Here is a 27,907-nt window from a genome sequence, read left to right on the forward strand (position 1 = left end):
GGCAATTTATTACATTTACTTGCAATGACTGCCGGTCAACACCAGGTGGCGCTGTGACTTTTTTCCAGTGCCTGTGAGAGAGAGAGAGCGAGAGAGAGAGCGAGAGAGACATTTCCAATTCAGTAATCGCTCTACTTCTACTGGTTAGATCGCAAGCCATCTGCAGCAATGTCAAAGAAAAGTCGACAGTGAGTGTTTAAGAAGGAAGGCCTAAATACTTTTTTACCGAAGTCCGATCCAAGGCTCTATGTCATATATGCCAAGAAACTGTTGCGGTTTTAAAAGAATACATCATCACCCGTCACTTTTCCACTAAAAGACCCATATTCTGAGGGAGTATTTCCTTTCCAATGACTTGGATTTTTTGTGTCTGACAGAGACGTGGGCAGGTACTGGTGAGTACAACGCTTTGATTGAATTGTTACCACCTAACTGTGGTTTCCTCGATACCCCGAGGACATCAGGACGTGGTGGAGGTACGGTAAGCATCTTTAAGAACAATTTCAAATGTAAACGGTGCACATTCACCACATCGGCCAACAGCTTTGAAGCAACCTTCTTTGAAGTTGGTCGTGTTTTCCCCGTGCTTTGTGATGTCATTTACCGTCCTCCTAAATACAACAAAGACTTTTTAAGCGATTTTTCAACCTTTCTTGCGGAAATCAGGCTGAGATATGATCATATCCTCCTAATGGGGGATTTTAATATCCATGTGTGCTGTCCGGAAAAACCGCTAGCAAAAGACTTCATAAGACTTATTGACTCTTTTAATTTTGTGCAGTATGTGACCAGCCCGACACATGAACAAGGACATATTTTAGACCTTGTCCTTGCTCATGGTCTACCGGTGTCAAATCTGGAAGTCCTTGGAAATGGGATTTCTGATCACATGGCAGTTTTATTTGACGTAGTCTTATCGCATGCTGCTGTGAAATCTGGAGCTCCTAGCTGTAAACGCCGAATTTTTAACCCTCGCACTGCTAGTCGTTTCTCTGATGCCTTTAATAACCTTTGCGTACCCTCGTCTAACACAGAGTAACTCACCTCTTGGTTCGACTCGTCATGCCGTGCCATCCTGGATTTGGTGGCTCCTTCAAGAATTGTGCTCCCAAAGCCTAAACCCGAGCCATGGTTTAACGACATTACGCGCGCAGCTAGGCATGAGTGTCACAAAGCTGAACGCAAGTGGAAAAAAGACAAATTGCATGTCTCTTATCAAATATGGAAAGACTGCTGGCGTAACTACCAGCTCACAGTAAAAGAGGCCAAAAGAGAATATCTGTCGGACCTTATTCTAGGTAACCGTCACAACCCACGCGCACTATTTAAAACGATAGATTCTGTACTCAAACCCCCTATGCCGACTTGCTCGGATTCTTCACCCGCGATGTGCAACAGATTCCTTCAGTTTTTCATCGATAAGGTCTCTACAGCTAGGACTCCGGTCTCAAATACCGCATCTGACCCCTCTGTCCATGTTCCATGTTCAGCTGTACTTAATTCTTTTGTTACTGTGTCCTTGGCGCTTTTGGAGGATGTAGTTAGCCAGACGAAGCCATCTGGCTCCCCTTGCGACTCTCTTCCCCCACGCTTCTTTCAGGAGGTTCTCCCGAGTGTTGGTGCATCGGTCTTGGATATCATCAACAGCAGCCTTTCTTCTGGTGTAGTTCCCCAACGGTTTAATAATGCTGTGGTGTTCCACAGGGCTCAATTCTGGGGCCTCTGCTATTCTCACTGTATCTTCTCCCATTGGGTTCCATCTTAAGGAAACATGGTATTCCCTTCCACTGCTATGCAGATGACTGCCAGATCTATGTCCCACTGAGCAAGAAAGACGCCTTCTCATTAAGGCCACTCCTATCCTGTCTGGAAGAAATCAAAACCTGGATGGCACAAAATTTCTTGAAATTCAACGAAAAGAAGACAGAGGTGATATTGTTTGGTCCCAGTGGCCCTTGTACATTCCATCCTGTAGACTTGGGCCCCCTGTCTCCTTATCTGAAATCAACGGTCTCAAACTTGGGCCTTAAACTGGACAGTGATTTCAAACTCGATCTGCAAATTGGTGCCGTTGTTAAATCCAGCTTCTTTCACCTTAGACAGCTGGCCAAAATAAAACCTTTCCTCTCACATGAACACTTTGAGACAGTAATCCATGCCTTTGTCACATCCCGGCTCGATTACTGTAATGCCCTGTACTTTGGAGTCAGCCAGTCCTCCATTAAGCGCCTTCAGCTGGTCCAGAATGCCGCTGCTCGCCTCTTGACTGGTACTCGTAAGAGGGAGCATATAACTCCTACTCTGGCATCCCTTCATTGGCTCCCCATTCCTTTTAGAGTTATTTTCAAGATCCTCCTCTTTGTTTTCAAATCTCTAAATAATCTCGCGCCACTTTACCTCTCTGAGCTCATCCGCCCCTACACACCTGCCCGGCGCCTCAGGTCTGTGGACCGGTCTTTGTTAGAAGTACCAAGAACTAAACTGAGGCTCAGAGGGGATCGAGCCTTTTCTGTTGCTGGTCCCTCTCTCTGGAATGACCTCCCACTGAACATTCGGCAAGCCTCCTCGCTGCCCATCTTTAAAGCCCTCCTCAAAACCCACTTGTATTCTTTGGCCTGCGACTCAGCATGATTTTACTGCTTGGTGCTTTCTACCGCCTTTATTACCATTTTGTCTTACTGTTTATTGTGTATGTTAAATCGCTCCATGTACAGCACTTTGTATGCAGCGATGGCTGTTTGAAAGTGCTCTATAAATACTGTTGACTTGACTTAAACATGCTAATCACGCCAGCAACCTTTCAACACAAGAACGTACATCCACCGCTGACAGGTTGCTAGCAAGTTTGCAGGCTCAACAGAACACCTTTACTCGATCAACTTCCATCCAAGAAGCAAGCACAATGACAATTTTTTTTTACTGACATTCAAACTAGCAAGAGCCAGCAAGCGGTCATACAGTGGCACAAATTGCCTTGGAGAACGCTCACCAACGTTATCACACGGATCACCGAATCTGACAGGAAAAATATCGGGATGCTGAAGACAGGGACAGGGTGAAAGAGGACAATGGAGGTAATTTTCCTACATTGCATAATTCACCACGAAGCACTGTGTAAAGCCGTGCTGCAGCTTGACCACGTAGTGAAGCCAGTTGTTAAACTTTTCAATTTTATTCGAGCGAGGGGACTTCACCATCGTCAATTTATTCAATTCCTTGAAGAAGCTGACGCACGGATTTATTGTACCATTCTAATATCCGCTGATTAAGTTGGGGAAAGTATGTCAACGTGTGTGCGAGCTCAGACGGGAGATTACCGTATTTTCACGACTATAAGGCGCCATTAAAAGTCTTAAATTTTCTCCAAAATGGACAGGACGCCTTATGGTGCGGAGCGTCCTTTATATGCGCTGAGTTCCAAAATCTGACTGACAGCCGACACGCTGTTTATATAGAGAAAAGGCGGAAGTGACTGTGGCCAGGCATGCGGGAAAGAATCGGCCAATCAGGGAAGGGTGGGCGTGTATATATACATATATATACACATATATAGAGGGAGAGAAGGGAGAGAGAGGACAGGCAAGCTAGTCCGCCAATGGTGAAGGGTGGGCGTGTAAGTGGACGCCTCAAGCCAGTACCAACACTTGTATAGAGTTTGGCAATGTGCATTGTTGCAAAACAACTCCGGTTTTGGTTTCTAAGAACCCCTGAAAATAAATTCGACAAAAAGACACGCCTACGAAGCTCAGTTCAAACTTAAAGCCACCGGTTATGCTTTTGGCATGCGTGCCCATCTCACAGCAGCGGTGAAAAAAACAAGTCAAGCAAATGAACTCTGAGCTTGCCGTTATTCCCGGAGGGTTGACTAAAGAACTCCAACCGCTGGACATTGGCATCAACCGGGCGTTCAAAGTAAAGTTGCAAACGGCATGGGAACAATGGATGATCGGTGGCAAACACAACTTTACAAAGAGTGAGAGGCAGCACTTGGCGAGTTACGCCACAATACGCAACAACGAGAGGGAACGCGGCGTTTTTGATGGATTACGGTACTTGCACAATTGTTCAATTCTTTCTACACACACACGCGCTGCCACCATGTTTCGCTCTGTTCTTTACTTTCAAATGTGGGAAAGCTTCACACGAGAGAAATGTTGACTTTGCTGTTGCTACTCCTTCTTTCCGCTCGGCAATGCGTAGCAACTCACACTAGCATGTGATGCATTCAATGACAACTGAGATGTGCAGTCCTCTGCTTCTGATACAGAGGATGAGGACTTTGATGGATTTCTGGGTGATGATTGATCGATAAACGTGAGAACATTGTACGATGGCTAAATAAAATACACCCGAACTCAGTTCTGCTTTCGTTGCCTTTTTAAAAACGTGTTTTTATCTTATCTGTATGTCTTGGCATGCTACCGTATGCTTCAAGCTAACGTGTTAGAGTGCGCGCATGCATGCAGTATGTTTAAGCTGGCGTATGTTTTACCACTGTAAAACTGCGGCCATTAGTACGATGCGTCCTGTGTATGTGTAAAATACAGAAATGTCACCCATTAATGAGACTGCGGCCATTAGTACGATGCGTCGAATAGTCGTGAAAATACGGTATTTCATTTTTAGAGCAATTTGAGAACAGTGACAAGTTTCCTGAGCTGAATGACACAGATTGGCTTTGTGATTTTGCTTTTACTGTGGACATACTGACACAAATGAACGAACTGAATATGAAGCTACAAGGGAAAAACAGTTTGTGCATGAAATGCAAGCAAACGTCAAAGCATTCAAAAGCAAGCTGATTTTATTTTCGAAGCAAATGTCAGCCAAGTCGTGGCTACGTTAAAGGAGGCCACACAACATGTGAAATAATAAAGAAAATCACTGCATGACCTGCCTGGGGAATTCTGCCGTCGCTTTTGTGATTTTGGAAAAATTGACAGGGCACTTCAGCTGGTGTCATGTCCCTTCTCACAAGAAACAGTGCCACAGGAGTTGCAGTTGAAACTGATAGATCTCCAATGTGACATGATGTTAAAGGACAAGTTCCACTTCCTGAAACTGGATGTCTTATGCTTTGTTAAGTGCAGCCAAATTTCCAAACATACAGATTGACATGGAGAATGCTGGTGTTGTTTGGCTCGACATATGTGTGTGAACAGACTTTTAGTGTGATGAACACCAACAAAGCACCCCACAGATCCCAGATGAGTGATGACCACCTCAGATCTGTTCTGACAATTGCGACACGATTACAACCAGACTTTTATGCACTTGCTAAAATGGGTGAGCAACAACACTGCTCCCATTAAAAGGTATGTTAATACTTTAATGCCTTTGTTCTGTTTATGTTTAATATGTTCTGATATGTAAATAAATCTATCTTGTGCTGACCCGGCCCGTCTATCACATTTTAAAAGTCAATGTGGCCCCTGAGCCTAAAGGTTTGCCCACCCCTGGCCTAATCCCATATGGATTACAGGTGGCATGGATGACCTACAAGCAGCAGAACAAAGGCAAGGCATTTGATGGGCCACAGGATGCCAAGTACAGTTAAACTCCTCTCGAACGAAACCTACATGGGCGAAAATACCCCCTAATATGAAAACGTCTTCATTAACACCATTCCCATTCTCCTGCTCCCCCCATACGATGAAAAAAAACCCTGTTGCGTTATACAAAATAATTTTCTCTGCTCTTGCCTCGTGAAGAGATTCACTAAAACGAAGTCGAATCCAACAGCGACATCTACTGCTTCGCTCGGAAACGGCAACAGCAACCACCACACTCACTGGTTTACATAGTGAACGATGTTTATTTTGGTCACAGCTCAGAGTTTCTTGAATGCAACATACTCATACCTGCACTGCCATTAGCTTATCGAGCATCATCCTGGCCTCCGATTGGCCAAGAGGAACTTCACTGTCTATGTGTGTAGATACTGTACCTAGATCCGTGGAAGATACAATGGAATGCATCCGATTAGCTGCTCAGAGTAAATTTCTGATGGCTCGACGGACAGTCAAATAAACAAACGTTTCCTGGAATGATTTACTCGTTATCATGCTAAAAACCTTACGCTAACTGGAGCGCTAATTAGAGAAAAGTTCCATCACGCTAACTATGGCCATCGAAGACTATGAAGCGTCCCGTGGCTGGCTTAAAAGTTCATTGCATGACATCAGCTGAACAGCGCTGCCTTGGTTGGCGATCGAGGGGAGGTCGAGTTAGAGAAAGTGAGATTGTGGAAAGAAAAGCCACCGGGTCTAGGAAGTATTTGTGATTGTTAGATTCATACACAGCATGAACATTGCAGTGCTAAAATGGCCCAAAACGGACCTTTGGATGTCAAGCAGCTAAGACAAGAAGGGTTCTAACGCTGGAAGAGAGGGGAAAAGTGATCAAAATGAAAGATGAAGGAAGCAAAATAAAATACATTATCCAAGAAATTGAGAAGTGTTGGGAAGCTGGGAAATTGATGTAAGTAAAAGTGAATGCTGATCGTAATTTCGCAATTTCTTTCCCTTTTTTTCTTTCTACACCGACTATATGAAGTGTCAAATAAGTGTGTGCTCATATTTATGCACGATTGGAATAAAAATAGAGTACACATACATTTCTGTGTGTGCATGTGTGTATGTGCTTACATCTGAGATAAAATTTGCAACAGTGAAAAACCCCCCTGTTGTGAAAAATGTCTTGCTGCAAACATAATTTCATTGTAGAGGAGTTTTACTGTATAGGCCAGGGGTCCCCATTAGGTAGATCCTGATCTACCGGTAGATCGAAGACAGGTCCCAAGTAGATCCGAAGAGTGTCGAGGAGAAAAAAAAAACAAACCACCATTTGTGTGTCTTTGTACATGTTAGTAACATACTTTTTTGGTGTTCATGTACGCTGAATCCTAATCATCTTTCATTCATCTTCCGTACCGCTTGATCCTCACTAGGGTCGCGGGGGGTGCTGGAGCCCATCCCAGCCGTCTCCGGGCAGTAGGCGGGGGACACCCTGAATCGGTTGCCAGCCAATCGCAGGGCACACATAGACGAACAACCATCCACGCTCACACTCACACCTAGGGACAATTTAGAGTGTTCAATCAGTCTGCCATGCGTGTTTTTGGAATGTGGGAGGAAACCGGAGCACCCAGAGGAAACCCACGCAGGCCCGGGGAGAACATGCAAACTCCACACAGGGAGGCCGGAGCTGGAATTGAACCCGGTACCTCTGCACTGCATCAGTCTCATTTTCACCAAAAAATATTTTTAAAAATAAAATAAAGCAGGTAAATAGGGCACGGGCACATTTTCCACCACCAGAAGAGGAGTCAGCTGTATTCAAAGGTTTCGTGTTTCACAGAGAAATGTTCCAGAATTGTGATTTGGACTGGTTTTAGAGCGGTTAATGTGGACATGGTGTCTATCATAACATTCATTCATCTTCCGTACCGCTTGATCCTCACAAGGGTCGCGGGGGGTGCTGGAGCCCATCCCAGCCGTCTCCGGGCAGTAGGCGGGGGACACCCTGAATCGGTTGCCAGCCAATCGCAGGGCACACATAGACGAACAACCATCCACGCTCACACTCACACCTAGGGACAATTTAGAGTGTTCAATCAGCCTGCCATGCATATTTTTGGAATGTGGGAGGAAACTGGAGCACCCGGAGAAAACCCACGCAGGCCCGTGGAGAACATGCAAACTCCACACAGGGAGGCCGGAGCTGGAATCGAACCCGGTACCTCTGCACTGTGAAGCCGACGTGCTAACCACTGGACTACCGGGCCGCCCTCTATCATAACAAAATTATGCAATTAAAAATGAGGACAACTGAATACAGGGAATGTATTTTTTTTAATTTACCAGTGTCCCTTTGACATCGCAGAAGCAGGCGTTACTGCCTTTGCAAAGGACACAAACGGCTAAGAGGGCGATCACGGAGGACTCGAACACCAAGTACTTCCGCTGCTTGTGAAAGTATTCATTCTTACTGGATTTCTTCGAAGCTGCCATGTGCCACTTCATCATCTGATGAACTTGGTTCATCTTCATCGCTGTCCTCCTCTGCAATATACTCCACATCTTGGTCCGGGATGTGTCGACTATCCTTTTCCACGTCACTCTCCTCTTCACTATCTGTGTCAACCAGCAGCATGCAGACGTTTTTCCTTTTGGGTTCTGGTTGGCCCAAGTTGCATTGTATACCAATGGACCGGTAATTTGCCCTTTTCTTTCATTTCTCGCATGGAGGACAAAACTTCAATGTCTGCACACTGAACAAATTGAAAAGATAAATATGTTTATAATCAATGTCTGTATGTGTTTAGCACTAACGTTCATCCTCACTTATTTTATCCACACTATTCATTCATTCATTCATTCATTCATTCATTCATTCATCTTCCGAGCCGCTTGATCCTCACTAGGGTCGCGGGGGGTGCTGGAGCCTATCCCAGCTGTCTCCGGGCAGTAGGCGGGGGACACCCTGAATCGGTTGCCGGCCAATCACAGGGCACACAGAGACGAACAACCATCCACGCTCACACTCACACCTAGGGACAATTTAGAGTGTTCAACCAGCCTGCCACGCATGTTTTTGGAATGTGGGAGGAAACCGGAGCACCCGGAGAAAACCCACGCAGGCCCGGGGAGAACATGCAAACTCCACACAGGGAGGCCGGAGCTGGAATCGAACCCGGTGCCTCTGCACTGTGAAGCCGACGTGCTAACCACTGGACTACCGGGCCGCCTATCCACACTATGTGATGGTATAACTTCATCATTGTGATGGCTGTTTGAACTGGATTCTTCCAGCAATAACTGACCCCCACACTCAGCCGTCTCAGAGCTGATAGCCTCAGCTGCAGTTCGCTTCCTGTCTCGCTTAGCTACTGTTGCATGCTGGGCAGGTGGATATTGAACTTGCTGGTCTTCTGGAGACAGGTGAATTGTTGGGACAGCAGTTGCATTGAGTAATAAACTTCAGAATAAACATGAGGAGACACTAGAAATATATTTTGCTCATGAAGCCTATAAAACCTAAAAAAAAAATACTATCACATCTTTTCCAACCCCTGTATTACCAAATATTTAATTAAGTAAATCATAAAATGCAATAGGCGTGAAAAATAATTGGCAGTTTTCCAAGAGGACGTGTCATGTTCATTCATCAACAAAGCAGCGCTGCCAACCTATTGAAATGTACTTCCAGAACAATTTGTCTGACTGCCATTAGTACTCATCGCACATATGAATAGCATTGATCAGGGTTTGCCTCGAAAACTAACTTCCCTCGCAGTTCTCCATGTGACATCATTTCCCAAAATTTCCGAGGATTGCCGAAGAAGAGCATTTTCGTTTTCCAGGGTGTTGCTAAGGGTGAAACAAAGAATCTGGAAGGGTTGCGTAAAAAATAAGAAAAATGGAAATATGCTTATAATTGTTCAGCCATATTACTCAAAAACATGGTTGGCCAACTTTACTTCACACTTGGCCTTTGTCAGCAACGGAAATCGAACCGGGAATTTATAAAAAGCACACTACGCTTTTTACTTTAGATTTGATCATTCCTGAGAGTCGGCCCTCCCGGTAACAGGCTTATGAACGGGTTTAGAAGATAGTAGCTGCCCCGTGGCGAGGCAGGATGGCTCTCTCTCCAGTTTCCCCTTTTTTCGCGAGCCGACCGCTGAGAGATGTTCTATGTTCTAACTGCCTCGGTTTCTTTTTATGAATAATATATTAATACTAATAAAAACTGTTTTTACGAAGCCAACCCAGTCTTCATCCGTTCCGTCCCTCGTCCCCGACGAGTAACCGCTACCTTTTCAGAGCCGGAGAACTACGGAGCGAACACTTCGTTTTTACGCCAGCTCACTCTCATTATTTTTACGCTGTTGCTACTAGTATAACACCTAGGCTTAAAGTTGAATCACCGTTGTTACAGTCATTCGGGTTTGTTCGGTTGGGATTTTTTTATAGGTTTGGGCATAACCTAAAGCCGGAGTAAAACACGATTCTTCGTTCTTTCATATCGATGGAATTTTCTACGGAGGCCCCGATGGTAGAGCCTCCCGCCGTTCACACTTTTTAGATGGAGAGATAAGATAAGATATCCTTTATTCGTCCCACACTGGGGAAATTTACAAATTTAATTAAATTGAGAGTGGGATGGTGACGCTTTTAATATCATAAGAGAGGACAAGGACTTATATGTGTATAATCAATGATTTTTTTTAACATGATATTCATTCTCACATGATGCAAACCAGCCAGTCGCTGATATTTTACAACAGTAATCACGAACATTACAACATTTAATATTGATTACATTTATCCAGGTCATCTCAAGATAATAAAAACAATGTAAGGTTATTAGCAAAAGGGTTAAAGGATAGGTAAAATAAATAATTGAAAGATATAAATGATAGATAGGTGGTTTCAAGTGATTATAATAAAGAAAAGAAAAATAATATGTTTTTTTTTAAATAATAAAATCATCAAGTAAATGCGGTTCCAAAACTACTTGCTTCCGTCAATCATCGGTGCGCCTTTCGCAGATTGATCAGGTCCCGAAATGCTCCCGAGGTTCAACTTGCCAGATTTTTAAAGGTTATTGGAAATTTCTTTTAGTCTTTACCGACAACATTATCTTTATCCGTATGATTTTTATATTGCAATTTTGGGGAGAACGCCATTTATCTTGTGGGTCATGCCTTCTTACCATTCCGTGACAGCTTCGGTCGAGCTTGTTCTTGTAAGGTAATTTACAAGACTCCACCAAAATAGGTCCCCCTCTCGCAGTAAAAATGCACTGCATCGGATAAAATCTCCGTAAGTATACAATACTGGGGTCTTCTTGGTGTATCCTATTCGGGTAAAATCCAAATAGGATCATCATAGCGAAACTAAGGAGAAATTTTAAGGAAGCTCAAAAAGGGAAGAAAAAGGGAGAAAAAGGAGAACTAGGCAGAGGAAGCTCCCCGCGCGCCAGAGTGCGGATATCAAAAAGGGGAAGTTCCTCCGGAGACCAAGCTCTATTCATAGAGCTTCGGCCCTTCAAATTTCTCAAATCTCCTCTTCTCCTCCTCCTGTGTCCTGGGCCTCTGATCCTCCGCTCCTTCAAAAGCTTCAAAAGGCCTCTCAATTTCGCAATCCATCCCTTTTTATTAGCTCTGGCCCCCACGGTGGGGGCCACCTGACCGAACGTCACATGTTGTTCTCGAATGTTCTATCCCTCTAAGTCACGAGGTTATTGAGTCATGAGGATCTGGCAGTTCAAGCAAGGTGAGGGTGCACAGTTCAACCAATGGTTGAGGGAGCACAGTTCAAGCAAGGTTGAGAGAGCACATGTAGGGCAATCTTTTTCTGGTTTGAACCGGTTGAGGGACCTCGCGTTCCAGACGAGGTCGAATCAAGGCAGGCTGTGCAGTCCTATCTCGTTTGATCCAGCAGTTGTCTGCTGGGGTCAAACAGGGACAGCTCCTGTGTGCTGGTTCAGCCACCCAATGATAGACAGTCTATTCATGCAGCATTTTACAGCTTGGTTATAATGTTTAAACATAACATGTTGCTTACATATCTCACCTGTAGGCACTAGGCATCAAACATCAACTTCTGTTGCACATCGTATGACATTACTTGGAGAGAAAGCAAGAGTCATAAGGCAATATTCTTCACTCAAAGCGGTTTCAAAAGCATTTCTTAACTCATTAAGTACCTAAATGAGTACTGACAGTACCTAGTAAGTCTGAAAAGACGTTTAAAAACGTCTTTGGGAGTGAATGAGTTAAGCATATGATTAATATCTTCGTTTCTATAAAGTGTCATCTTACTATGATTGAGAAAATAAAAAGAAAGGAATGCATTATTCCCTTAGCTTCTCTTCAAGCTTGACTAACTCCCTATCAGTTGCCGAATCCCGCAATTAATTTGTAAGGCTTTTCACGGGACATTGACTTTGATATGTGCTCTTAACCAATACTGTATTTATTAATTTGAAACTTATTGTTCAGGATTTGTGGAGCTGGCGCTCACTGTCTTTTGGTTTCCCTCTAGCGTTCGGATTAGGAATTTGTTCCAGGCCTTTAAACCATCCAATTCCCTTCCCTCGATTTTGTGCTTAACTCATCGCCAGACGAGGCGCGTAACTCGACACCTTTAAGTTCTCTATTGTGCTTGTCAATCTCTTGATTTCACTGCATTTAAGTGTTTTGTCTACATATAATTGCGATGACAATGCTGGATCTTCTAATTCAATAAACATCCTAAATTTTTAAAAAAACTTTTAAATGCACTCCAGGAAAAGAAGACTTGAGCATCTCAATAAAAAGGTACATAAAATACATTCATCCTGATGAAGATGAGAGGTGAAAACTTCATTGATAACTGTTCATCTCATCATCACACTTGTGATTCTTAATTTGAGACTTCCGCAAGTAAAATACATTCATCCTGATGAAGATGAGAGATGAAAATTTCATTGATAACTGTTCATCTCATCATCACACTTATGATTCTTAATTTGAGACTTCCGCGAGACTCTTTGGCCACAAACTGAGTAGGAAAAAAGTTTCTCACCAGTGTGGGTCTTTGTGTGGTTAATTAAGCTTCCCTAATGAGAGAGTCTTTGACCATAAGCTAAGAAGCAAAATGTTTTTCACCAGTGTGTGTTATTGTATGTTTAATCAAGTGTCCTTTCGGACAGAATCATTGGCCACAATCTGAACAGCCAAAAGGTTTCTCACCCCTGTGGGTTCTTTTGTGATCATTTAAGGGTGCCTTCCGAGAGAATCTTGGGCCACAAATTGAACAGGAAACTCTCACCGGTGTGTGTTCTTGTGTGCATTTTTTATGGTTTCCTTTTGAGATAATTTTTGGGAACCAACTGTGGGAGCCTCTCTGATGAGTGATTTTGGGGTCTTTTTCTCATTACTTCAGGGATCTGACCTTCCAGCTCAAAGGGCTTTCAAAAATTTAATTCTGATCTTAACTGAAACATGTTGTAATGAAGATCAATATTTAAATGCAGGCAAAGCTTTCGTTTTTGGGCTCCTATTTTTATATCTCTGTTGAGGAATGGGAGCTGTCAATTTGCTCTTGGCCCTCCTTGGTTACAGGTTCTTTTATCTCTCTATAAGGTGGAAGAAGACCCAACACCACATTGTCTTTTCTCCAGTTTATCACAACCCAACACGAATCGATTCGGGCTCCTGTGTTTCTCAGATTTCATCAGGAAGCCCCGAAGAAACACATTCATGAGATTATATAGAGACAATATGATGAGGGGCGGGGAGGTACGCCTCTCATGCAAATCCCGAAACAATGAAAGTAACATGTCATCTGACCCCGTGTGGCCGGAGGAAGTCAGGAACGGTGAGGTGAGACCAGACCACCACTACCCATTTGGTGCGAAGGCAGGAACATAGAGACTTGAGATAACAGCCCCTCTTTTGACGGTAAACATGTCCTGTGGAGGGGGGCCCTAAAAGTGGTGGGGGTCGAGGGCACTAAAGGTGATTGTAAAAACAGTGAGCAGGAATACCTTCAACCGCATTGTACATTGTTTCTTTCAGTGTCTGAACAAACACAACTAACGGAGAGGAATAACACCATAAACATTAAATCTAACCAAGAAAAAGTAGAGACAAAGAAGGTCAAGCAAAGTTCGATCTTGATATGATGACAAAGTATGGACCACAGCTGCTGGTCACAGATCTTGAGATTAGGGTTCCTCTTTGAGGGCACTTGACAGCCTTCAGGGATTTTTACGAGGTGGTGGAGGCAGAAAAACCCTCGGGGGCTGTTAATTAACCAAGTGAAAATAGGATCTAAACTTCACACTACATTCTTTTAAGTACTTCAGCAGATGTTCAGGACAGAGACTAGTATCAGTAGTTCTCATAGCAAGATGAATTCCTCAACAATGTTCTACGACTACTTCTTCCGGAATAATTCCTTAACAATCTCACTCCAGGGAATTAGTGCCTCATCAGTCATGTATCTCTCCATTTTGGAGCAAGCAACACATAATGTCAAACAAGAATACATATTGTTCCATCGCACATTTCATGACAAAATGGAAAATGTTCATATTATTTAGGATCATGTCCACTAAAAGACGATGAAACACATCGATACGTGGGGTGCTGTACAGTCAAGGACGGTACAATTAAAAAACAACAACCAAAAAAAACTAAGAACTAAATCAAACAATCAAACCAAAAAGTAAACTTCAGCATCCCAATAAGAAGGTAAATAAAATACAATCAGCCTGACGAAGCGTGCTCAGACGAGAGGTGAAGATTTCATTGATAACTATTCACCTCATTATCACATTTGTGATTCTTCATCTGATACTTCCACCAGAATCTTTGGGTGCAAATTGAGCATGAAAAAGGTTTCTCACGAGTGTGTGTTCTCACATGTATTTTTAAGCTCCTCTTCCAAAAGAATCTGTGGCCACAATCTGAACAGGCAAAAGGTTTTTCACCAGTGTGGGTATTAACATGCTTTTTTAAGCTTTCCTTGCGAGAGAATCTTCGGCCACAAGCTAAGCAGGAAAAAGGTTTCTCGCCAGTGTGGGTTCTTGTGTGGTTACTTAAGCTTCCCTTCTGAGAGAATCTTTGGCCACAATCTGAACAGACAAACGGTTTCTCACCAGTGTGGGTTCTTGCGTGGGAAACCAATTGTCCCTTCTGACAGAATCTTTGGCCACAATCTGAACAGACAAAAGGTTTCTCACCAGTGTGGGTTTTTGCATGACTCAATAAGTGTGCCTTCTGAGAGAATCTTTGGCCACAATCTGAACAGGCAAAAGGTTTCTCACCTGTGTGTGTTCTCATGTGTCTTTTTAAGTATCCCTTACAAAAGAATCTTTGGCCACAAACTAAGCAGGAAAAAGGTTTCTCACCAGTGTGGGTTCTTTTGTGATCATTTAAGCTTCCCTTCTGAGAGAATCTTTGGCCACAATCTAAACAGCCAAAAGGTTTCTCACCTGTGTGTATTCTCATGTGTTTTTTTAAGTGTCCCTTCTGAGAGAATTTCCAGCCACATTCTGAACAGGTGAACGGTTTCTCACCAGTGTGGGTTCTCACATGTCTTTTCAAATCACTCTTCCAAATAAACATCTTCCAACACCGACAACATTTCCAGGGTTTGTTGCCAGTGTGACATGCACCATCAAACTCTTCATTCTCATCATCATCATCATCATCAGCGCTTGATGATATGTTGTCACCATCTTTTGTGCAAGGTTGCTCTGGCTCCTCCTCTTTAATCATGTAAAGGGCCTGCTCTTCCTCTTCCTCTTTAAAGTGGGAGACCTCTCTGCTCTCCTCTTCCTCTTTAAAGTGAGAGGGGTCTGCAACCAGCCGCTCATGACAAACATCTTTGCTGATGTCTGCACAACACAAGAAGACAAACACACATGCAATTATGGTTTAGAATTACCGTATTTTCACGACTATTCGACGCATCGTACGGTTGGGCGCAGTCTCATTAATGGGTGACATTTCTGTATTTTACACATAGACCGCACTGTACCAATGGGCGCAGTTTTACAGTGGTAAAACATACGCCAGCTTAATCATATGGCATGCATGCGCGCACGCTAACACGTTAGCTTGAAGCATACGGTAGCATGCCAAGACATACAGATACAAGCTAAAAACACGTTTTTAAAAAGGCAACGAAAGCAGAACTGAGTTTGGGTGTATTTTATTTAGCCATCGTACAATGTTCACGTTTTTCGATCAATCATCACCCAGAAATCCATCAAAGTCCTCATCCTCTGAATCAGAAGCAGAGGACTGCACATCCCAGTTGTCATTGAACGCATCACATGCTAGTGTGAGTTGTTACGCATTGCCGAGCGGAAAGGAGCAGCAACAGCAAAGTCAACATTTCTCTCGTGTGAAGCTTTCCCACATTTGAAAGTAAAGAACAGAGCGAAACATGGTGGCAGCGCATGTGTGTGTAGAAAGAATTGAACAATTGTGCAAGTACCGTAATCCATCAAAAACGCCGCGTTCCCTCTCGTTGTTGCGTATTGTGGCGTAACTCGCCCAGCGCTGCCTCTCACTCTTGTGTTTGCCATCGACATCCATTGTTCCCATGCCGTTCGCAACTTTACTTTGAACGCCCGGTTGATGCCAATGTCCAGTGGTTGGAGTTCTTTAGTCAAGCCGCCGGGAATAACGGCAAGTTCATTTGCTTGACTTGGTTTTTCACCGCTGCTGTGAGATGGGCACGCATGCCAAAAGCATAACCGGCGGCTTTAAGTTTGAACTGTGCTTCGTAGGCGTGTCTCTTTGTCGAATTTATTTTCAGGGGTTCTTAGAAACCAAAACCGGAGTTGTTTTGCAACAATGCATATTGCCACACTCTATACAGGTGTTGGTACTTGCTTGCGGCGTCCCTTTAGCGTCCACTTACACGCCCTCCCTTCACCATTGGCAGACTGCTCCCCAGCTTGCCTGTCCTCTCTCTCTCTCCCCCTCTCCCTCTCCATATATGTATATATACACGCCCACCCTTCCCTGATTGGCCGACTTCTTTCCCGCATGCCTGGCCACACTCACTTCCGCCTTTTCTCTATATAAACAGCGTGTCGGCTGTCAGTCAGATTTTGGAACTCGCATACAAAGGACGCTCCGCACCATAAGGCGTCCTGTCCATTTTGGAGAAAATTTAAGACTTTTAATGGCGCCTTATAGTCGTGAAAATACGGTACAATGAAGGTTACTCAGAGAGGTTGATGAATTCAGATGACAACTCAATATGTGACATGAACAGCATCACTTATTACTGGTGGATTTTTCTCTCTTGGGTTATTTTTATCAATGGTGGTTTTATTCTCTCTTTTAAACCTTCGGTATTTCTGAAAAGACTTGTATTAAGTGTGACATTGCACATTTTTGAGTGGGCGATAAGTCCAGAGCGCAAATTCTACCTTGTGCTTTTCACCTTAAAAAGAGGGATGACTATTCGTGATGTGCTAAACGGGTCGAATCCCTGAAGCGTGTGCCAAGTGATCTAGATGAGTGGTTCATGAATGGGGAGTCGAAGCGCATGTTGATAACATCAGTGGTGACGTTTGAAGCCCTGCGAAGGGGGTGTACCACATGACTGATTCAGGAAATGACATGATAGGTTCGAGTGTTGTTCGAAATAAAAGCGGCAAAGAAATGCAATGGATTCCCCATCACATTTTGTGGTTTCGGGTCCCTTATTGTGTGACTTTTGGGCATTTGATTCAATGAGCTTCTTTTTTTGCGATGAAACCAGCAAGAAAGAGGAGCTATTCCCCTGTTTGGGAGCACTTTGAGCAGGTCTCACCTCAGAAGGTAATGCACTGCAATTACTATTTAACAGATTCCAATAATGAATGAAAATGAAATGTGATAACACATACAATTCACATTTTTCTTTTCTGAATACTTTTAGGTGACGTGTCTGATGTGTTCCAAGGTGCTTATTTATAATAACAACACCTCAACTATGCTAAGGCACTTTAGAGTCTTGCAATGGCAACGAGGAGACCAACCAGTTAGAACCCGGCTCACGAAGGCCATTTAGAATCATAGCCGCCCACACTACACTGTATGGTGTTTGTGTTTGTTGTTTTATAACTCTGACATGTAATTGAATTTAGCTGAGAAGGGTGACTTGGCTGAGCTGTTGGTGGATATGGCAATTGAGGATTCCCAGCCATTTTCCTTGGTGGACGGCAGTGGATTCAAAAAGCTTATGACAGCTTTAGCTTCTTCCTACGCTCTACCTACATGGCAGATATGTATGTCACAACATGAAGCACTATACTATCAGATTAACCTAATCCTAAATTATTCCACATCCAGACAAACTATCGAAAGATAGTTGGTTATTTTAAGAGCAGCACTATAGCAAATGTAAGATCCTGACCTTTTTTATCCATTTACAGCAAAGGTAAGGAGCTAAACTTTGCTGTAAATAGATAGCTCAGTTTGGCATACGGGAAATGGGGGTTTGAATCCCGCCTCTGGCAAAAATGAGCACATAACACCATTCAGTGTGGGTCCTTGGGCAAGACCCTTCACGCTAATGCCTACCTCATACAATGATGAGAGACAATAAAACGAATGAAATGCCGGCTCAGACGTCACCCGGCCAAACAAGGTCTGTGTCAGGTACTGGGGAACCAGAGCGCCTTGATGAAAAATGGGCTACTGGAACAAAGCGGAGATGGGCGAGATGCAATAACATGGCTCTGTTGGAATGCTACGACTAGAACCCTCTGAAGAGGGGTTACATGCAGAGAATGTGGGCTAAACGGTTACTTTGAAACCCAGAGTCACGGTTGACCACGAAACAACTAGCAGCTCAGTGTTCCAACATCCAAAAACGGCAATTGCTGTCACAACTTGAGATTGATGAGGTACAAGGCAGGTTCCATGGTGAAGGGCCCCAGGCTTCCATATGGGTCATTCGTAACGTGTCATTCGATTTCCGGGTAGAGTGAACGCTGGCGCGTTTTGGCCGCTGCTCTCCCACAAACTTTTGTGTTTTACGGTGTTTTTACGCTCGATTGTTTTACCGTTTCGCATGGAATCACTATCATCATCTCACAGTCATTCCACCCAGCCCCCATTCACGCCTGCCTCACACTCTCAACTATCTTCGACCGTTTCATCCCGGCGTCTCAGCGTCCTACCCGTCAACCTGTTGCTCCTCCATCGTCTGCTCCAGTACTCGGTGGCCGAGCTCCTTCGGCTCCGCTTCCAATGGCTGGGCCCTCCTCCTGCTTTACACCGGCTCCCGGACATCGTTCGCTTTCCTTCCCGGAAATATATTCATCGTGGGTCTCGTCGGGGCTTCTGCCTCAACCGATCCAACACCATCATCTCCTTCTGGTCTTCCTCCCGTCGGCCATCCAGAAACGCCGGCCGATCCATCGACCATCATGCGTTAGCCGGCTTGGCTAGGTCGGCTAACGGCCCCCGCAGCAGCGAGACTGCCGCCGTCAACTTCGGGCTACTTAACATCCGTTCGCTTACTGGGAAGGGTAATCTCATTCAAGATATCCTCACGGACCGTAAGCTTGACATTCTTTGCTTGCTTTTCTTGACTTCTCACAGTTGAACGATTCAACTCCCCTGGGATTTGTTTACATTTCCAAGCCCCGCGATTCTGGTCGCGCAGGAGGTCTCGCGATAGTATACCGCGAGAAGTGGAAAGTACTTCCGGTTTCTCTCCCGCCACTTTTCCTCCTTTGAATGCCTTGCCTGTCAAATATCCGGACCCATCCCCACGATTATTGCCACAGTGTACCGCTCCCCAAGCCCCACCGTGACTTTTTAAATGAAGTGTCTACTGTCCTCACCCATCTCTCCTCTCTGTCACCAAATGTAATAATCCTGGCAGATTTTAATATACCGCATTTTCACGACTATAAGGCGCTATTAAAAGTCTAAAATTTTCTCCAAAATGGACAGGACGCCTTATAATGCGATGCGTCTTTTATATGAGCCGAGTTCCAAAATCTGGCTGAGACCCGACACGCTGTTTATATAGAGAAAAGGCGGAAGTGAGGTCGGCCAATCAGTGAAGTGCGGGGAAGAGGTCGGCCAATCAGTGAAGCGCGTCCGCGCACTTATATGTAAATTTGGAGAGAGAGAAAATGTGTACGTGAGTGACGACACGCACGCATGCGGAGAAGCGGTCGGCCAATCAGTGAAGTGCGTCCGCGCACTTATATGTAAATTATGGAGAGAGAGAAATGTAAATATATGAAGAGAGGTGGACGTGAGGGAGGACAGGCACGCAAGGGGTGGGTCCGGCAATGAGTGAAGGGTGGGCGTGTAAGGCACGCCTCTAGCAGGTACCAGCACATGTATAAAATGTGAGTATGTGCATTATTGCAAAACAACTTCGGTTTTGGTTTTCAAGAACCCCCGAAAATGAGTTCCACAAAGAGACACGCCTACGAAGCGCAATTCAAACTCCAAGCCATCGGTTATGCAGTGAAACATGGGAATCGAGCAGCCGCCAGAGAATTTAATATCAACGAATCCATGGTTCGCAAATGGAGGAAGCAGGAGAACGAGCTTCGCCAAGTCAAAAAGACCAAGCGCAGTTTCCGTGGAAATAAGGCGAAGTGGCCAGAGTTGGAAGACCAACTGGAGCGGTATATTCTTGATCAAAGAGCAGCCGGCAGAAGCGTCTCCACGGTCACCATTCGACTAAGGGCGAAAACGTTAGCCGAAGAATTGAAAATTGAACATTTTCAAGGAGGTCCGTCTTGGTGCTTTCGCTTAATGAAACGGCGCCATCTATCTATGAGAGTGAAGACGACCGTGGCTTAGCAACTTCCAGCGGACTACAAAGAAAAGCTGGCCGTTTCCCGCACCTACTGCAGTAAAAAGATTGTCGACAAACGCATCCAGCCTAACCACATTACCAACATGGACGAGGTCCCGCTGACTTTCGACATCCCGGTGAACCACACTGTGGAGAAGAAGGGGACCAGCACGGTTGCGATACGCACAACGGGGCACGAGAAGTCAGCTTTCACCGTCGTTCTTGCTTGTCATGCTAACGGACAGAAACTGCCACCTATGGTGATTTTCAAGCGAAAGACGCTGCCGAAAGAAAAGTTTCCAGCCGGCGTCATTGTGAAAGCAAACCAAAAGGGCTGGATGGACGACGAGAAAATGAGAGAGTGGCTAAGTGAGGTGTATGTTAAGAGACCGGATGGCTTTTTCCATGCCTCGCCGTCGCTCTTGATTTGCGACTCCATGCGTGCCCATCTCACACCAGCGGTGAAAGACAAAGTCAAACAAATGAACTCTGAGCTTGCCGTCATTCCCGGAGGCTTGACGAAAGAACTCCAACCGCTGGACATCGGCATCAACCGGGCATTCAAGGTGAAGTTGCGAGCGGCATGGGAAAAATGGATGATCGATGGCGAACACAGCTTCACGAAGAGTGGGAGGCAGCGCCGGGCTAGTTACGCCAAGATCTGAGAATGGATTGTAGCTGCTTGGACGAACGTTGCTGCTAGTACAGTTGTTCGAGCTTTTGGCAAAGCCGGCATCATTTCCGTGAGTGACTCTGACAACGAGGGGGAACCCGGCGGTTTGGATGGATTACCGATACTTGCACAATTGTTTAATTCGGACACAGAAGATGACGACTTTGATGGCTTTCTGAGTGATGCTTGAGCAAAAAACGTGAGTACCTTGTAAATAAAATACACCCGAACTCAGTTCCGCTTTCGTTGCCTTTTTAAAAACGTGTTTTAGCTTCGAGCTTCAGTGTGTGCTTCAAGCTAACGTGTTAGCGAACGTGTTAGCATGCATGCATGCCGTATGTTTAAGCGTATGTTTTACCACTTTAAAACTGCGCCCATTCGTACGGTGCGTCCTGTATATGTGTAAAATACAGAAATGTCACCCATTAATGAGACTGCGGCCATTGGTACGGTGCGTCGAATAGTCGTGAAAATACGGTACATATGGACAACACTGCTCTTCCTCTCACCATTGACTTCACTTCTTCAATTAACAGTCTTGGTTTTGATCAATTTGTAGATTTTCCCACACACATCAAAGGTCACACCCTGGATCTGATCTGCTGCTCTGGTATTTCCCCCTCCAACTGTACTGCTGATGAACTTCCAATAACAAACCACTTCCTTATCTCATTCAACATTACACTCCAGCTCTCAACTACCAAATCACCCCGGACCTTTGTTTGCCGTAATATTAAAGACATTATTATTATTATTATTAACATTGACTCACTCACTGCATGGCTGACCACCCTGACTCCGGACATTGACTCCACTCCTGATGATTTTGTTTTCCGATATAACTCTGGTCTCACCAGCATCCTCAATACGCTCACCCCTGTCAAGTCCCGCTCTGTCCTTTTTACTCGGTCTGCCCCTTGGTTCACCCCTCATCTACGTTCCTTGAAATCCCAAACCCGGCAGCTTGAGAGACTTTATAGGAAAACCGGCCTCACTGCTCACAAGGACATCTATGCAGCTCAACTATCCCTCTACAAAGATTCCATCTCTCAAGCAAAATCACATTACTACTCCGGACTCATCTGCTCCAATGCTGGAAATATTAAGACTCTCTTTTCCCTTTGGAACAGAATCACTCAACCTCCTGACTCCCTACCACCTCACTTTTACTCTCGTGACACCTGGAACGCACTTCTCCTCTTTTTCAACGAAAAAAATCAACAGAATCCACCAGCATCTGGGCTCTTCTGTACCTTTCCCCTCATCTGACCCTCTCACCCCTTGCAAATTGTTCTCTTCTTTTGAACTCACCCATCTCTCATTAATTTCAGACCTCATTATTAAATCCAAGACTTCCTCCTGTCAGCTCGATCCCCTCCCCACAGTTCTGGTCAAATCCTGCCTACCCTCTCTGCTTCCCTTCATCTCAGCCATTATCCACTCCTCTCTGTCGACTGGAATTGTTCCTGTGCTCTTCAAAACTGCAGCTGTCACCCCAATCATGAAAAAACCTGGTTCAGATCCCAATGACTTCAATAACCTACGCCCCATTTCCCCATCTTCCCTTCATCTCGAAAATTCTGGAGAAAACTGTCGCCTCTCAGCTCCACTCCCACCTCACCTACAATAGTCTTTATGAACAATTCCAGGCCGGCTTCCGTCCCCGTCACAGTACTGAAACAGCCCTCATAAAAATCACAAACGATCTCATGGCAGCAGACTCTGGCCTCATCTCCATCCTCATCCTCCTTGACCTGAGTGCAGCCTTCGACACAATCTCTCACCCCATCCTCCTCAATAGACTCTCTACCATAGGCATCACCAACACCCCTCTACATTGGTTCCACTCATATCTCACTGGCCGCTCTCAGCTCATTCAACTTGATTCTTTTACTTCAAAATCCCTCCCCGTTTCTTCTGGTGTTCCCCAGGGTTCTGTCCTCTGTCCGCTCCTCTTCATTGTCTACCTCCTTCCACTAGGAAACATTTTCCGCAAATTTGGCTTCCACTTCATTGCTTTGCGGATGACACCCAGCTCTATCTCTCCAGCAAACCCGACGCTTCTCTCCCACCCTCGTCCCTCTCTCACCGTCTCTCAGATATCAAATCTTGGTTCACCCACAATTTCCTCAAGCTAAACAGCAATAAAACTGAACTCCTACTCGTCGGTACCAAATCCACTCTAAACAAAGCCGACAGTTTCTCCCTCATAATTGATAATGCCACTATATCTCCTTCCCCCAAGGTGAAGAGTCTGGGTGTCATCCCTGACAGTTCACTATCCTTTCACTCCCACATCAATAACATTACCCGGTCCGCTCATTTCCACCTTCGCAATATAAACCGCCTCCGTCCCTCACTCACTCCGCACACCACCGCTATCCTTGTTCACAGTCTCGTCACTTCCCGTATTGAGTACTGCAACTCACTCCTCTTCGGTGTCCATCAAAAATTCCTCCATAAACTTCAACTTGTTCAGAATTCAGCAGCCCGGATCATCACGAGAACCCCCTCCTTCCAACATATAACCCCCATCCTCCAACAGCTCCACTGGCTTCCTGTCAAACTTGGAATCAACTTCAAAATACTTCTCTATACATTCAAAGCCATCCATAACCTTGCACCCCCCTATCTGTCAGATCTTCTTCAAATCTCCATTCCCTCTCGCTCACTCAGGTCCTCATCCTCCCTCCACCTTTTTCTACCCTCTGCCCGTCTCAGTACAATGGGGTGCAGAGCCTTCAGTCGCTCTGCCCCCAAACTCTGGAACTCACTTCCTCCCAACATTCGTAATATTGACTCTTTCCTTTTCAAAACCCAGCTCAAAACCCACCTATTCAGACTTGCCTACCCGCCTTAAATCTTTCTTTATTTATTATTTTATCTGTGTTTTACTATTGGTCTTGGCTGTACAGTGTCCTTGAGTGTTGTGAAAGGCGCTTACAAATGTGATGTATTATTATTATTATTATGAGAGGAGTAGGTCATAACAGAGATTAGGAGGCAAGCCCCAATGAATAAAATGCCGAGTGAGGCAGCAACTGACCTGAAAGCTAAGATCATGGCGAGAATGAAAGCTGGGCAACTTAGAAACCGATTACAACGGCTTTGTGAAGTACCACCTGAAAGTCTTATGGAAAGTGTGAATGCAGCACTGAGGGCGATATCTACCGCAACGATCACGGAAGCTGATATACGTTTCAGCATCAGTGATCCGAGAGATGTTTGGCTATAAAAGCAACCATGGAAAAGACGGTTGGAGGCTAAGATCAAGGCGGCTCGGAAAGATGTGAGTCAAGTGACGGAGGCCCAGAGAGGTGTGATGAAAAGGCCGATACCCGAGAGGTACATGCAGATGACCATACCTGAAGCACTTGAAACTGCCAAACAAAGGCTCCAAGCCCCGGCCAGCCGCCTAAAGCGGTACACAAAAGAGAATGAGGCCAGACGAATAAACAGGCTGTTCGCAACACAACCTGCGAACGTGTATGATCAGTGCCAGGTTCCGAACAACAGAGCTGACCCACCAAGACTGGGAACTGAAAGGTACTGGAAAGGCATATGGGAGAAGGAGGTTGCACATAACAGCAGTGCACAATGGCTGGTGACCCTGAGAGAGGAGCACAGGAACCTCTCTGAACAGAACCCAGTTACCATAAGAGTAGCAGACATACAGGAAAGAGTCTCAGGTATTAAGATTAAGATATCCTTTATTTGTCCCGCAATGGGGAAATTACAATCAGAATTCAGAAAGGAAAAACGCTGGGTAGGGAGAGGGAAAAACAAAACACGCTCAAACTATCCTCTTCCGAGGATAATTTTAAGTCCAGGATAAAAAAAAAAATATTTAAAAAAACCCTAGCACATGAATAAGCATATGAGAGTTACAACAAGTCACAAGACATAACATGTATAAGGGGGAGGATGAATGGGGGGGTTGGGCTAGACTCCATGCGTATTTCCATCCAGGGGAAAGGCCAGATAGCATTGTTTGTTTTGGAGAGACGGCCACCAACAATTCCAGACAGCCTTGAGTCCTTGGTCTGCATCTCTCACTGGCGCCGACCATCCAAATCTGAAATTTCTTTGCGCAGCGCGGATCCCAACGTCTCCAAGGTATTTTCAATCGCGCGGAGCCGTTCCAGAACCGCAACAATATTGCGGTTGAGATCAGTCACCGCATGAGTCTGAGTGTTGGACATTCGCGCCAAGCCATCCAGAGTGAACGGCAGCTTCTTCACTTCCAATAGAGCCGCTCCCGTCAGTTGAATTTTGCGATAGAACAGCAAGCTGCCAACACCAAACGGCAGCATACCTGTTATCAAAAGGCCAATGATGTAGATGTCTTCCACATCCTCCACGGACAGTACTGTCAGGCACACCGGTCTCCACTTTCTCCATGGATCCAGGGCGTATCCGGCAGCAAGTGTCCCCGGAGGGCAAGCAGGCTCCCCACTGCCTGCTCTTTTCGTCGAAAAAATGTTGTCGATTGCATCAAGAAACCAGCCAACTAATTCCATGGTTAGTTCTTCGGATGAAAATACAGTAGGAGGCTAGGAAAAGTTAGACAAGGAAAGCACAAAGACTAAGTGGCGAGCAAGGAGAGGGTGGGGGTTGAGGGCAGGAGCGGAGCAAAAAGCGTCCGCCTTTGTCGAGAGCCAAGCAGGAAAAGAAAAAAAGTAATCTTTTATTACTGGTGAGTTTTATTGTAGTTGCAGGACACTAGTTAAGTTCCTGGAAAAGACGCCTTAATGGTATGACAAGGTTACAGATATTTTTCTTGAAAAGGAATGGAGAGTAGAATTCGCGTTTATATAAACGGACACATTTTATGATGTCTGCCAAAATTGAGCTTCCCCTCCTTGAAAGACCAGCATCCGCCATTGATAAATACTGTACAGCCCTCTTCCTCAACTGGCGGACCGCGATCCACGGCCGGACCACCGACCTCCTCTGTCCGAACCCTCGGCAAATTGTATCAAATAATAATAATTTATAAAGTGATTTTTACGTTATACATGTTATATTTGTGGACTATAATCTGCGCATTACCGCGATCGCTTGTTAAAATGATCCGTTGTATTCTTTGCGTGCACTGACAGATGTAATGCAGAGGACCGCGGCAGCGCAACTTTGTGTGTATAATGTTTGACTCACTGGAGACCCTGGCTGAGCAGGGCATGTCGGCGATAACAATGCGCTGATTGGCTCCTCTGAACTGAAGGTGTGGCCATACAGATGTGTCAGCATATACGATGCACTGATTGGCTCCTCTGAACTGAAGGTGTGGCCATACATAAACGTCAGCATGCGTCTATCCCAATACACACGCGTTCAAAATGGATGATTGTGTCAGGAAACAGACGCATGTGCAACGCCACATTCTGCTCACAGCTTCAGCCCAGGAGAGCCGCACACAGACAATTAGACATAACGAATCGCGGAAGTTTCGATTGTGTGCAGTTCTGCTCCCGTCTACCCGGGATCTTTGCTGCTGTTTAATAGCAGAACACCGCAACATGGTAAATGAACATCACAATGGCGTCCTCAAATAATATTTGCATGCCTCAGACATTGCATTCACCTATAGTGGAAGAAAAGCATTGCGCATTCCTGTGCTCCTTTGTGTCAGTATTTAAAATGGTTCTTAACTCCTCTTCTGATATATTTTTTCAGTGATTTCAGAGGGGATGTGAAAAGGAGAATTGTACAAATGAAAAGGATATTTTTGTTTTCATGTTTAGTATTTATTTTGGTAAAATTAGTATTTTGTTTTGTTTTTGTTAAATTAGGGGAAAAAAGACAACTACTGTTTAACAAAGTTAAAGTAAAAAATGTCTTATTTCCCTAAACGGGCTATTTCTACTATTAAGCAGGCACAACTTAACAAAATAAAAGTTCTCCTGTGCCTCAACACAATACCTCTCATTATTTGCTGTGTACTGGCAAAGTGAATAATTGTTATTTTCATGCACCCCATTCTTGGTTGGTTGTGAGGAGTGTTGATTTGTATAAGCTTGGCTTGACCATACTAAATGGGCATATAGCCCTGCTCCCCATGGCCGCCGTGCATAAGACCGGACCTTGGTCTTATTTAAAAAAAAAACTGGACAGACCGCATTTCTAGTTGAGGACCACTGCTGTACAGTATATATACATATAATGTGTGTGTGTGTGTGTGTGTGTGTGTGTGTGTGTGTGTGTGTGTGTGTATACAAGAGCATATGAAGGCTGTTAAAAAGAAACAGAAAAGCGTCTTCAAATTTTTGCGTCTATTTTCTAAAAAGTGTTGGGTAAGATAAACCTGACACACACACAAACACAGCGTTCAAGAAAGACACTTTAAAAGAAAGCGGTTACGAAAGAGTACGAAACAAGCGAGACGAACAGGGTGACCCACCTAATCTGTGAAGAACAATTCTTGGCTGCATCCTGTTAATGGCGTCCAATAGTTGACGTTGTCCCTTGTGGTCCTCTTTTTCTCCACAGAGTTCCTCCTCGTACACTGCAGTCTTTCTTGCGCACATTTTCACACGAAAATTACAACACTTTACGCTTACGCTACGTTAGATGCTAGCAAGCTAAACGAAGCTAAACTAGGCCGAGACACATCGAGGTTCAACGAGACGATTTCAATCCAACACAAACATTCAACGAAAGATGTTTTAGCACAACGAAGAGATGGTGGACGCCCCGGGTGGAGGTTTGGGCACGTTGACGACAAATTCAGGAGAATTTGGTCAAGGGGTTCTACCCAACCTCGCGCCCCGTCCTTTGACTGCGGGCAAGTCAGCGATTGTTAATAATCTGCATTCCGGTAGCGTGCCGCCAGCGAGCCCCCTTCAAAATAAAAGCTTTACAAATCATGCATCCTCGTCTGGTTTGGATTTAAACATGTCAT

General features: G+C 44.8%; 1 protein-coding gene across 5 annotated transcripts; it reads right to left on the minus strand.

Annotated features, from left to right (window-relative positions):
- Positions 1-27,821, minus strand: LOC127591896 (gastrula zinc finger protein XlCGF7.1-like). Of its 5 annotated transcripts, none has more exons than XM_052052182.1 (3): positions 27,407-27,820; positions 15,076-15,396; positions 1-71 (listed from the first exon to the last, which is right to left on the minus strand). In XM_052052182.1, the coding sequence occupies exons 1-3, from the start codon at positions 27,531-27,533 to the stop codon at positions 16-18; spliced, it is 504 nt and encodes a 167-aa protein (XP_051908142.1). In that variant the 5' UTR covers positions 27,534-27,820; the 3' UTR covers positions 1-15. The 5 variants fall into 5 exon arrangements, with proteins under 5 accessions (XP_051908142.1, XP_051908141.1, XP_051908140.1 ...); XM_052052181.1 differs by lacking the exon at positions 1-71 and adding an exon at positions 13,159-14,646 and having other exon boundaries at positions 14,899-15,396; positions 27,407-27,821; XM_052052180.1 differs by lacking the exon at positions 1-71 and adding an exon at positions 13,159-14,823 and having other exon boundaries at positions 27,407-27,819.
- Between the last annotated feature and the right edge of the window lie 86 nt (positions 27,822-27,907).

Source organism: Hippocampus zosterae, chromosome 19, assembly GCF_025434085.1.
Source record: "Hippocampus zosterae strain Florida chromosome 19, ASM2543408v3, whole genome shotgun sequence".
Lineage (NCBI taxonomy): Eukaryota > Metazoa > Chordata > Actinopteri > Syngnathiformes > Syngnathidae > Hippocampus > Hippocampus zosterae.